Source organism: Mizuhopecten yessoensis, unplaced genomic scaffold, assembly GCF_002113885.1.
Source record: "Mizuhopecten yessoensis strain PY_sf001 unplaced genomic scaffold, ASM211388v2 scaffold321, whole genome shotgun sequence".
NCBI lineage: Eukaryota > Metazoa > Mollusca > Bivalvia > Pectinida > Pectinidae > Mizuhopecten > Mizuhopecten yessoensis.
Window position 1 is genome coordinate 58934 of NW_018403488.1, and position 13694 is coordinate 72627.

A 13694-nucleotide genomic window follows, 5' to 3' on the forward strand; every position below is an offset into this window, starting at 1 on the left:
TTGGTGTTATATGTATCTGTCTTGGTGTTATATGTATCTGTCTTGGTGTTATATGTATCTGTCTTGGTGTTATATGTATCTGTCTTGGTGTTATATGTATCTGTCTTGGTGTTATATGTATCTGTCTTGGTGTTATATGTATCTGTCTTGGTGTTATATGTATCTGTCTTGGTGTTATATGTATCTGTCTTGGTGTTATATGTATCTGTCTTGGTGTTATATGTATCTGTCTTGGTGTTATATGTATCTGTCTTGGTGTTATATGTATCTGTCTTGGTGTTATATGTATCTGTCTTGGTGTTATATGTATCTGTCTTGGTGTTATATGTATCTGTCTTGGTGTTATATGTATCTGTCTTGGTGTTATATGTATCTGTCTTGGTGTTATATGTATCTGTCTTGGTGTTATATGTATCTGTCTTGGTGTTATATGTATCTGTCTTGGTGTTATATGTATCTGTCTTGGTGTTATATGTATCTGTCTTGGTGTTATATGTATCTGTCTTGGTGTTATATGTATCTGTCTTGGTGTTATATGTATCTGTCTTGGTGTTATATGTATCTGTCTTGGTGTTATATGTATCTGTCTTGGTGTTATATGTATCTGTCTTGGTGTTATATGTATCTGTCTTGGTGTTATATGTATCTGTCTTGGTGTTATATGTATCTGTCTTGGTGTTATATGTATCTGTCTTGGTGTTATATGTATCTGTCTTGGTGTTATATGTATCTGTCTTGGTGTTATATGTATCTGTCTTGGTGTTATATGTATCTGTCTTGGTGTTATATGTATCTGTCTTGGTGTTATATGTATCTGTCTTGGTGTTATATGTATCTGTCTTGGTGTTATATGTATCTGTCTTGGTGTTATATGTATCTGTCTTGGTGTTATATGTATCTGTCTTGGTGTTATATGTATCTGTCTTGGTGTTATATGTATCTGTCTTGGTGTTATATGTATCTGTCTTGGTGTTATATGTATCTGTCTTGGTGTTATATGTATCTGTCTTGGTGTTATATGTATCTGTCTTGGTGTTATATGTATCTGTCTTGGTGTTATATGTATCTGTCTTGGTGTTATATGTATCTGTCTTGGTGTTATATGTATCTGTCTTGGTGTTATATGTATCTGTCTTGGTGTTATATGTATCTGTCTTGGTGTTATCTGTATCTGTCTTGGTGTTATATGTATCTGTCTTGGTGTTATATGTATCTGTCTTGGTGTTATATGTATCTGTCTTGGTGTTATATGTATCTGTCTTGGTGTTATATGTATCTGTCTTGGTGTTATATGTATCTGTCTTGGTGTTATATGTATCTGTCTTGGTGTTATATGTATCTGTCTTGGTGTTATATGTATCTGTCTTGGTGTTATATGTATCTGTCTTGGTGTTATATGTATCTGTCTTGGTGTTATATGTATCTGTCTTGGTGTTATATGTATCTGTCTTGGTGTTATATGTATCTGTCTTGGTGTTATATGTATCTGTCTTGGTGTTATATGTATCTGTCTTGGTGTTATATGTATCTGTCTTGGTGTTATATGTATCTGTCTTGGTGTTATATGTATCTGTCTTGGTGTTATATGTATCTGTCTTGGTGTTATATGTATCTGTCTTGGTGTTATATGTATCTGTCTTGGTGTTATATGTATCTGTCTTGGTGTTATCTGTATCTGTCTTGGTGTTATATGTATCTGTCTTGGTGTTATATGTATTTGTCTTGGTGTTATATGTATTTGTCTTGGTGTTATATATATCTGTCTTGGTGTTATATGTATCTGTCTTGGTGTTATATGTATCTGTCTTGGTGTTATCTGTATCTCTCTTGGTGTTACATGTATCTGTCTTGGTGTTATCTGTATCTCTCTTGGTGTTACATGTATCTGTCTTGGTGTTATCTGTATCTCTCTTGGTGTTACATGTATCTGTCTTGGTGTTATCTGTATCTCTCTTGGTGTTACATGTATCTGTCTTGGTGTTATCTGTATCTCTCTTGGTGTTACATGTATCTGTCTTGGTGTTATCTGTATCTCTCTTGGTGTTACATGTATCTGTCTTGGTGTTATCTGTATCTCTCTTGGTGTTACATGTATCTGTCTTGGTGTTATCTGTATCTCTCTTGGTGTTACATGTATCTGTCTTGGTGTTATCTGTATCTCTCTTGGTGTTACATGTATCTGTCTTGGTGTTATCTGTATCTCTCTTGGTGTTACATGTATCTCTCTTGGTGTTACATGTATTTGTCTTGGTGTTACATGTATCTGTCTTGGTGTTATCTGTATCTCTCTTGGTGTTACATGTATCTCTCTTGGTGTTACATGTATCTGTCTTGGTGTTACATGTATCTGTCTTGGTGTTATATGTTAACCACGCCATGCTTTTATTTACGAGCTCATTTCAGATTTAGTCTCGACGCTTATTTTAGCATTGTAAAGTAGCCACTAGTCATGAGTGCATTATATTCAACAATGTTCAATTCTTGTCGGATGATGTTGGACTTTTGAATGTGCATTGTTCTTTAACTGCTCTGAGGTCTGCCAAGGCACTTAATCATTGTATAACATGTTTGTACAGGACCTGTGTGGTGACAGAATTGATTGAATGGCCCTCGTACAAAGCAAAAACATCCTTTTGATAAATTTGTAAGCAATAGAGTTTCAATCGCTTTTTGCGTTGAGTACTTTGTGCCGGTGCACATTACGGTGTTATGGTAGTGTTTTTTGCACAGTTAAGTGGCCAATCAAAAAGCTGCATTGATTGTGAAAATTACAAAAGAACGAATCGTTATGATTCGATTATGATGGTACATGTATTTTTATATATTTTAATTGTCTAGTGGAGCGTAATGTGACACACTATTGCCGATTATTTCTGTCACTTTAGTTTTCATGTTTTCCTTTACACTTGTTTTAAGGTGACTATTCCCTTTTTTTATTCAAGAATACATATATCAGCTCGTTTGGTGATATCCTACAGTGACGTAAACTTACAGATTGTGGGATCCAATACAGTTTAAGGTTTGATGTGATCAATCAACAGATAAAATATAACTACATGCTTTGCAAACCACTGTTACAGTTTTTGTTATACTGTACGTACACGTTTAAATAGAAAGCTCCAGCTCTACGGAATCGATGAACCACAAGCAGGCCTGCATATATATGTACTTATATCGGTTTCACCTTCAGTCATAGACATATATATGTACTTATATCGGTTTCACCTTCAGTCATAGACATATATATGTACTTATATCGGTTTCACCTTCAGTCATAGACATACATAATGTACTTATATCGGTTTCACCTTCAGTCATAGACATATATATGTACTTATATCGGTTTCACCTTCAGTCATAGACATATATATATGTACTTATATCGGTTTCACCTTCAGTCATAGACATACATAATGTACTTATATCGGTTTCACCTTCAGTCATAGACGTATATATCACCTTACTGAAACTAGGCTTCACTATATCCACATAGATGTGAGCGCGGGACGATTCCATTGCGAGGGGTTGTTTGGCTGTTATCCGAAGGTAATCAAACAGTTACACAATGGTTTCGCAGAGAAATTGCATTTTGTTACTAAATAATTTCTAAAATACTTTCTAATGTAGAAATTAAAAGAATAGACCTAAACCTAAATACAGACAATGGTAGGAATAAACAGAAACGGTCGCAGAATGTATCATATTTTTACTGATAATAGCCAGTTATGTGTATAGAATTGACACGATATATCCTTGCCATGTAGACATGCTCCGGGTGTCCGTATAAGCACGTTAATATACACTTTTCATCATCGAATCTCCACCTGCCGTACTATCATAGTATGATACCAATCAGCACTTCGTGTAAGCATGGTGTGTAGACATTCACAATAGAAATCTCTATTCATATATACTACTGGACTGCCTTTATTGGCCTCTGTGATACAAATAAAGGTAGCATTTCTTAAAGAATCTAAAGCACGTTTCTGTCCAGTGGGTTCTTGGGGCTTCAGGAAACCCCCCTACCAAGAGAATTTTCTTTAAAAATTATGTATTTTCACCAGTTTCCTCAATTTTCCCCACTTGGACCCCCCCTGGAAATTTGGAACTCCACCCCCAGATAGGTCTCTGGATCCGCCACTGCTGTCTGTAAGACAGATTACATTTTTACACGTTTCCAATTATCTCACTTTGAGATGGATTTTTCAAATTATCAATGACGTTTTCATAAATCTGTCGGCACTTCTGGGCGGGTTAAATCGTCCATGAGATACATTTTGCAATGAAGATTGTGAAAGTCTGAATGGAAATAGATACTTTGTAGAATTGGAAAACATAATTGACTAAATTTCTGTATGGGTGATATCTCGTAGAATTCGTCAGTATTTTGAATAATTCTCGACGTCGTTTCTTAACAACAAATCGTCCCTTCATGAAACATGAGCCAAGTTAACACAGTCTTTACTTAATTAAAATCAATGAAACAAAGCGTATTGAGTACTTCCTTGACGTTTTCAATTACGAAGATAATTACTTGTTGGTTATTTCAAGAACATTCCATATGCAGTTTTAAAAATAGAGCTTTTAGGACTGATATTTTATTAATCAATATTTATTCATTTATTTCATGTACAATATTTTTATCTTCCCAGTACAAAATAATCATGATATTACAGGTAGACGTATTAGTATGTATCATCATTTTACGCAATCGGAACCATGGATGAAAACACGATCATCATACCATACATAAGACATTAATAACCGATAATAATGGTTACTCCACTCCATATCGTTACAAATACACACACACCAGTATGTTATGTCAGGGACGACGGAGTGGAAGGGATTCATTGTCGCTTTCTCCGGACACCGTTATCCGGCTCCTCATCTGTACTCTTACTTGAATCGTTATCGTCAGTGTCATCATCCTCTTCTCCCACACTACCATTCCCAATAATTCTAGAGGAGGACTCCTCTCTTGAATCGGATTCGTTACTTACGTCAACATCGTTCTTGTCATCTTCTTCGCTGCTCTCATTATCATCACTACTTTCATCATAATTTTCATCAAAGTCATCGTAATCGGTATGGAATAGATGGTTGTCGATTCCCATATCGTTTTCGTCTGAAGAGTCGTATAAATTAATGATATCTTTAGGATTCTCTTTACCGGTTTTTGATATGCTATTGCTTACATGAACATGTCCGTCGTCACCACCCTTGCTCCTGGCCTTTCTACTACTACTCATCATAGAGGCCCGCCATTCTCTGATGTCGTGGTCGTCGTTTCTTCTTCTACGCGTCTGTCTATCGTCATTATTACCTGATATATCTAATCCATTATTGCTTCGATTTTTCTTTCGTAGACGTTCAAGATTTTTCGATTTGTATTTAAGATATTTCTGGCGATATTTGGAATATTTGTCAAGGTATCGATAACGTGTACTTAGACGACCGTACTTATCGCCGTCGTCTTCGTTGCTGTGGTTACTACCGCTGTCACTACTACTTTCAGTACGACTGTTGTCACTGTTGTCACTTTTACTATTACTTTTCATTCGACTGTTTTCACTATTTATACTTTCATTCCTTGTACTGCTGTCACTATCACTGTTACCGTCACTACCACTGTCTTTGCTATCGCCACTTTCACTACTAGTATCTTCGCTATTGCTATCAGTTTCTATACTGTTGTCGCTTTTGTCACTATCAGTGTTACTATCGACGCTATTACTATAACCGTCTCTACTGTTTTCACTATTGCTACTTTCACTGTTACTGTCACTTTCGCTTTGACTATTTTCACTACTTCTGCTTTCACTACCTGTATAACTGTCACTATTACCACTTTGTCCAATGCGACTGTTTTCACTGCTACTACGTTCACTGTTACTTCTACTTCCGATTCTACTAAATTCACTGCTACCACTTTCACTACCACTTTCTCTACCACTTTCACTATCACTTACACTACCACTTTCACTACCACTTTCACTATCACTTTCACTACCACTTTCACTACCACTTTCACTACCACTTTCACTACCACTTTCACTATCACTTTCACTATCACTATCACTATCACTTTCACTATCACTTTCACTACCACTTCCACTACCACTTTCACTACAACTTTCACTATTACGGCTACTTTCTACGCGACTGTTTTCACTATAGCTACTTTCACTTCTGCTACTTTCACTATTACGGCTATTTTCACTACTTCTGCTTTCACTACCTGTATTACTGTCACTATTTCCACTTTGTCCAATGCGACTGTTTTCACTGCTACTACTTTGACTACTTGTAATACTTTCACTATTACTATTGCTTTCGACACTACTGTTTTCACTATTGTCACTTTCACTGTTTTCGCTACTTCTATTTTCACTATTACTTCTATTTTCACTATTACTTCTACTTTCACTATTACTTCTACTTTCACTTTTACTTTCAACACGACTGTTTTCACCATTGTCACTTTCAGTATTGCTTCTTTCACTATCGCTACTTCTTTCAATACGACTGTTACTATTACGCTTACTTTCTTCACGACTCTTTTCATTACTGCTACTGTCAGCACTACGGCTATTTTCAACCCCACTGTTTTCACTACTACCTATTTCACTATTACTTTTACTTTTGGTACGATTGTTTTCGTCGCTTCTGCTTTCACGGTTACTCTCAATATGACTGTTTTCGCTATTGTCACTTTCACTACGACTACTTTCACTACTTTCATTACGACTGTTTCCATGTCTGTCACTGTCACTACTACTATCCTCAATACGACTGTTTTCGCGATCATTACTCTCACTACCAACACTTTGTGATGTTGTACTACTCTCCCTGCTGCTGCTACTGTCGGTCGTAACCTTATTAGTGTAACCGTTGTTAATATCTTCATTGCCGCTATCTCTATTCGAGCTGTCCTTGTTATCAGTGATTGTCTTCTTGGGGACACATTGCTTTTTCACAATTGTTTCTTTCCTCCTTGATTTTTCATCAATCTTGTTATTTCTGTCCTTTCTTCTCCTATTCTTTCCTATAGTTGAGGAACATATGTATATATTATGCAAAACAATGAAGTGATTACAGCAAGTTATGTTATCAATTAACATATTCACACGTATTTAGTATGGTTCAAATGTTACAAGTATTTAATGGTTTTAACAACTCAACGATACTCCTGAACAGCTTTGGCTTTCAAAAGAAGACCACATATATAAAGAACATGAACTTTCTTTCAAAATATTCCATTTCCAATAATCAGACCTGTGTAAGTATTCAGAACCCTAACAAAATTTAACGTAAATCTTTAAATCAAACAAACGTATCATAACACGTGACTGTTAAAACGGCTACTTACTCGCCATTTTCTTCCTCGTCATTCGTCTGCCGGAAGTACGTGCCGAATACCTAGGTGATGGCTTCTGTCGTCGCCGGGGTCTGTCGGAAGATCTGACCTTGTAAATCATTTTCGATCTTGTCTTATGAACAAAAGACGTCCTTGACCTTGATCTGTTGTTACGTCGCCTTGATGGTCTATACCGTCTGTTCCTGTATGGAATGGGAGCGTCCAAGTAAGGGAAATCTGACATTGGTTCGTCCGGGTGGGCAGCAAGTATCTCATATCCGGTATTACCGGTCAAGCCCGACTTCACGATGTCTGGTAGAGGAGTAGCGAGAACGTTGGTATGCCTGTTACTTTCAGTCGTCTGGCCTGGGAACATGACGAAACGATCATAACAATTACTCTATCACACACCAGTAGCTATGGAACCAGCCTTATGGGACAATCGTAAACGATTCATTGTAAGGAATGCAAGCTTCGAACGCTCTCTGAAAGGAGTTTACGGTGGCAGGCGTTTTACGAACTCTATACATATTCAATCTTTCCCTTAATGAATGAGAACAAAACTGCACTTTAAACTCCAAACTGTTATAAGGGTATTTTTTATTTAAACTAGAACACTGACAGGTCAGTAAGGGCTCCGTCTTGTGGCAATATATCCCCCATAATCATCAAGAAGCAATCTGCCCATATAGCTGAGCTTGATGTTTGATATGTGGACTTCAAAAAGAATCGCAAGGAAGCAAAATATACATTTTACATGTACTATGATGGGAGTCTTGTTTCCTTCCACCTCCATATTGGCTGGGCTAACAGAAATGTAAATACCGGTGCAATGCTCATTTGTTAGCTTTGATTTGTTTTATTTCACCTTATATACCTCCTCCATCAAGAGCCAGGGTCAAAGTCAGAGATCCACTTTGTCTTTGACCTTTGGACCCAAATGACCTTCACCATTAACCCAGTGACCCTGATCTTTGGTCAGTTGACTTATTCTTTAATTCCGACCAACTTTGCTCCTTAATATCATAACAAAATGTTCATCAGTGAAAAGATGTAAAATTTGACCTTGACCCTTGAACCTAATGACCTTGACCTTTGGTCAATTGACTCCTTGTTTAATCTGAGTTACATTGCTTCAAAGTGTCATAGCGAAATGTTCACTTGTGAACAGATACAAAATTTAACGTTGACCTTTGACCCAATGACCTTCACCTTTGATCAGTTGACCCCTTGTTTAATTCTGATCAACTTTGCTTCATAATGTCATAACAAAATGTTCATCAGTGAAAAGATGTAAAATTTGACCTTGACCCTTGAACCTAATGACCTTGACCTTTGACCTCGACTTTTTACCTCGGTGTGTCTCTTTGTTTAATTTCGAACAACTTTGCTCCATAATGTCATAGCGAAATGTTCACCAGTGAAAAGCTACAAAATTTGACCTTGACCCCTGGCCCGATGACCTTGGCCTTTGGTCAGTTGACTCCTTGTTTAATTCTGCTCAACTTTGCTTCATAATGTCATAACAAAATGTTCATCAGTGAAAAGATGTAAAATTTGACCTTGACCTTTGAACCTAATGACCTTGACCTTTGACCTTGACTTTTTACCTCAATGTGTATTTTTGTGAACTAGACAGACAGAGTCTGTCTGTCTGTCTGTCTGTCTGTCTGTCTCCGATACGGGGCCCTAATTAGCCTTACCGTCTTCCTTGAACATTTCCTCTACTGACGGGTTGTTCTCGAAAAACTGCAATACCTCTAATTTTAATACGTCAACGCCTGACAGATAACCCGGATCTGCCTGATTACGGGCTGAATGAATAGCTGGCTGGTGATTGGCTGGCTGAATATCTGCAATAGACACAAGTCAAATTTATCGTGCATATGATGACAAATGTTCCTTACGCGTAATTACATTTTCTTCCACCGATCAGCAAAGCCACACATAGGATCAAAATTGAAACAGGAATTAATCTTTACTTTCCTATCTAAAAAACTATGATATACGTTGTATAAATGTATATAATTGTATAAGAATCTTTGAATCTACATATTTCATTAACCAGTCTGTAGTTAAAAAAAAGAAACAGAACAAGCATAAAAAAACTGCATATTTTTGATAGATGTTTAACTTTTAAAAGGCTGGGGTTTTAAATTATTTTCAAACCAGACCAGTGTAATCTACAGAAAAAATAATATTACACATAACATTTTACTCTCCCAATTTTGGATGGGCTTAGAATGCCAATACGTTTCTGTTATACAAACTGGTGTGTAGATTCGAGCAATCTTACTTCCGCTCGTTGGACTTTTAGACGGACTGTCGACAGATATGAACTGCTTGAGTCGTGCCAGAATGGCTGGAACGTTTGTTTCAGGTTTCGAAATCTTTTCGGGTTCATTTGTCAGACAGTCATCTCCATTCGTCTCTCCTTTCGTCACTTCATCGGTGAAATAATTATCTAACGATATTCCTAAGTCTTCGAACCTTTTCTTTAACACCATGATATAATCAGTAACTTCTGTCTTACTCATCTGTGGTCCCTCAGGTTTAGCAGTCGGTTCCGTCGTCCAACGTCCACTCGCAGGTATGTCATCACTTGTTGAGTCCTATATAAATATAGATCGATACTTTACAGTTTTTCCATCTTAAATTGTATAAGATGAAATTGAAGAATGCTAGATACTGCGTGACAAATTCGTTTTATGTTCACACATATATATATCTCCTTTCTTCAAGAAGGATATACTCACTCCAAGGTAGGAAAACACCGATCAGTCAGGGAACCTACATTTGAATATTTAGAAACACCGACCAATACACAGTCATCTCCAGAAAACATTTTCACATAATATATTTTATATTTGACTTTCTAACCTGTGATACTATAATGTTATCTGTGTTAGGCGACTACCTTAATCTAATGTTTATCTGTGTGTATTTGTGTTATGTATCATATTTTTCACTCATGTTGTAAATATTATATATTTTATGTCGACCACACCCATTGTGGGATGAGTCCTTGACTCAATGTGTTATCGAATTTAAATAAAATATCTATTATTATTCTCTAACGTTAACCTTTTGAAGAAACATATTCGAATCCCTACGTATGTATAAGCAGTAATGAGGTCGCCATGAATATTAATTACAAAGAGTAAGACACACATCTGACGTGGTTTTGTTCACGCATACAGATAAACGTAGCCAAGATCATATGTAACTTAGACAGTTTGTCGTCACCACCCGGGGCATTTCACTTGCCGAGATGTGAAAATGTCAGATGTAACGCACAAAAAGAAGCCATAGGCCGAGACAATTTACAAACAAGTAAAGTCCAATGGTATTTTGAAAACAGTCATATGATCGGTCAACTCTCTAAGCAGTGATCGACACCGCTACAGCTTGTTTCCAATACTATCAAATACTCATCAAAATGTTTTATCATCTCTGCTCTAGTACCTATGGGTCTTACACATTCTTAACCGTTTACAGTCATCATTTATTATTTATCATGCATTGTACAATTGAACAAAATGCAAAATATACCGATCACAAGTAAAATGCCTAGTGAACCATATTTGCACAAGAGCATGCCGGGTGTTTCATAGTTCATGTTTCATGATGAAAATCTGTGTTTTATCATGAATTGGTACATTTTATACATACACTTTTATTTTTTAAGGTAATGTCTAGAAATCATTTGAAACAAACTTTATTCCTTTAAAAAAGCACATTTTGTTCAATACAGTTTCGTATAATTAACATCCATTTGGGTTGTAATTATTCTGATTACGAAAGTCTAAAATACATAAGAAAACAACAATCGATTTTCCCTTCATGTCAAAAATAGTTTTTAAGATGCGAGGTGTCAGGGACGCGGTCCAGCAGGTTATCGTATTGACACGACAGATTTATTTGGGAATATTTCCTAGCCGTGATTTACACCCTTTGTGTGGTGAGTGACAATTATGTAATAATTACCATTAATTGCGAGTTCTACATGTCGGAGATTAATTAGATACCTATTGTAAGTGCGTACCTGTGCGCATGCCTGTGTCTGGAGACAACAGCTTTGATCTAACCAAATCTGTGTTTCACGTCACTTTTCGACGTCACTCAATAAAAGTAAGATCAACTTAAAAGCTGTCTCCATCATATATTTTACAGAAAAAAATCCGACGCAACATGTACCAATGAACGAATTGTTCAAAATCGCACATTTATAAAAGCGCGCACCGGATGATGTACTCCTGGTACGTTTTAGTGCATTGTGCTGGTTCTCAACTGTATACCCGTTGTAAAGCAGTAAATTACCATTGTTTGTTTGTATAAAAAAAAACATTAGTCTAGCCCTTTATCTGTGTAAGTCTCCTCTAAACAGCGTGTGTTGGTACACTAACAGCATACATCAGTCATTGAAATATGTAATGATCGCATTGATGAATATCTTTATTTTAACAATGCAAATAAATAGCAAAAAAGCTTACTTGACGGAAACGGAGTTTTATCCCCTTAAAATCAAAATAAAGATTCGCCAAGAACGTTACACCAGTCATATATGTGGGGGGGGGAGGGGGGGGGGGGGGGGGGGGGGGGGGGGGGGGAAATCAAGAGAACACCCAAGTGTAAACAAAACTATAACTCGAACTCAAAATCGAAAAAACAAAGGCAACATATAAACGAAGGAAAGATTTTCATGAAAACTCTTGAAAACTGACCAGGTGTTCCGGGAGTGTAAGCGTCTTTTGCTTCATCGACGAAACCAGCCATGTAAATCTAGGTCAAATTTAAGTAATAGCTGGTCCTCAAATCGAAAACTCGGGTAGTAAAAAAAAATATAAATATCAATACGGTTAAAATTATGAAGATATAAATTTGTCTTAACCTTTTTAAGAAACTAAACGCTACAAGTTAACCTAGTGCACATGAAACAGTTTTTCAGAGTACTTGATTAAGATATGGTATCTGCATTTATCCGTGTATATGTATGTCATTCCTGCCAACTACTGATTTCATACTCAAATATTCATGAACTTTCAAACTTGGCCAGATGAGCGGATTTTAAGTTAAATTTTTAGTGCAAATTTTGAGATCTGCATATTTCTGCTACTTACATTTAATAGTCAATACAAGCAAATGATCAAAGGTTCGTACCCTAAGTTAAGATCTAAGATTAAATGTGTCAAAACTTATGAGGTAAAAAAAACTTATTTCATATAATATTCACCAAACAGGGGGAAAAGCAAATATAGAACAGCAAAAATGTTTATTGTTTAAATGGGTTTGTCCGATAACCATATTTTGTTTCAGATAAGCAAAAGCACGAGTACATGGACAATTTGAATATGATAAATGATGTTAAATATTTTGTTCGAATGGAATTATTTTTTATTCAAAATTCCTTTAGATTATAGTATGGTGACTTACCGCAAAATGATTTGTTAATATGTCAAAATACTAATGTATTTGTTGTTTAGAATCAGGGACTAAACCTGTTTTTATTGTTCAATCAAAACTGCACGCGAGAGGTAATTGCCATCCTAACTCCTTCCCTTACTTAAGGATATCTTAATCGAAATGGAATTTCTTTCTAGGATAACACACGTAGAAAATGAAACCAGTATTCAGTACTTACCGGTGGTTTGTTCACTAGACGGAATAACCGGGTAAGAGGTCCGGCGCTACTTGCAGTGCGAAGAGCCAAACAGGCAAATAGCATAGTATGTAACAACAGCATTGCCTTTCGTTGTTTACTGACAAGTTTCACCATAGTCAACACCACAGGTTACACCAGCTCTAACAAATACACTCTCGCTTTGTGTAATGCATTACTCTTCTACTCTGCACTATAACTGGTGTAGACGGTCTGCGGGGTAAAGACAGTCTGCGGGGAAATGAATGACTGCAGCCGTAATTGTGATTACTAAATCAAAAAAGGAAAAAGAACGAACAATTCTTGGTCCCAGGGACATATCCTGGTCGTTATTAGGCCTAAGGTGCTTGCTACATGTAAATATCTGTGTAAGCGGATATAACATTAATTAAACACTCTAATTGTATAAAGTAAACGGCGACCCGTGTGGACTCTGAAACTGGACCTGTTTGTCACTAAGATAAAAGCTGACACCCTCTTACACATCTTACAGGCAATTTGAATATTCTTATTCAGAGCGTTGAAGCAAGTTCTCAATGGAGTCATACTCTTTCCGACGAATTGTAGCAATGAATAAAAAAGATTCCACAATAAGATTAAGTAAATCATTTAAATACATTAGATCCATGTTTTTCCTTGAAGAGCCCTTAACGTATGAAGCAGCACCTCATAAAT

At 36.5% G+C, this 13694-nt stretch overlaps 1 protein-coding gene across 1 annotated transcript; it reads right to left on the bottom strand.

Annotated features, from left to right (window-relative positions):
- Window positions 1-4170: 4170 nt before the first annotated feature.
- LOC110446340 (dentin sialophosphoprotein-like) lies at window positions 4171-13232 on the bottom strand. The gene is made up of 5 exons (XM_021491457.1): window positions 13002-13232; window positions 9657-9972; window positions 9064-9213; window positions 7373-7726; window positions 4171-7048 (listed from the first exon to the last, which is right to left on the bottom strand). Exons 1-5 carry the CDS (start codon window positions 13134-13136, stop codon window positions 4851-4853), a joined length of 3153 nt encoding a protein of 1050 aa, XP_021347132.1. The 5' UTR covers window positions 13137-13232; the 3' UTR covers window positions 4171-4850.
- Window positions 13233-13694: the final 462 nt, after the last annotated feature.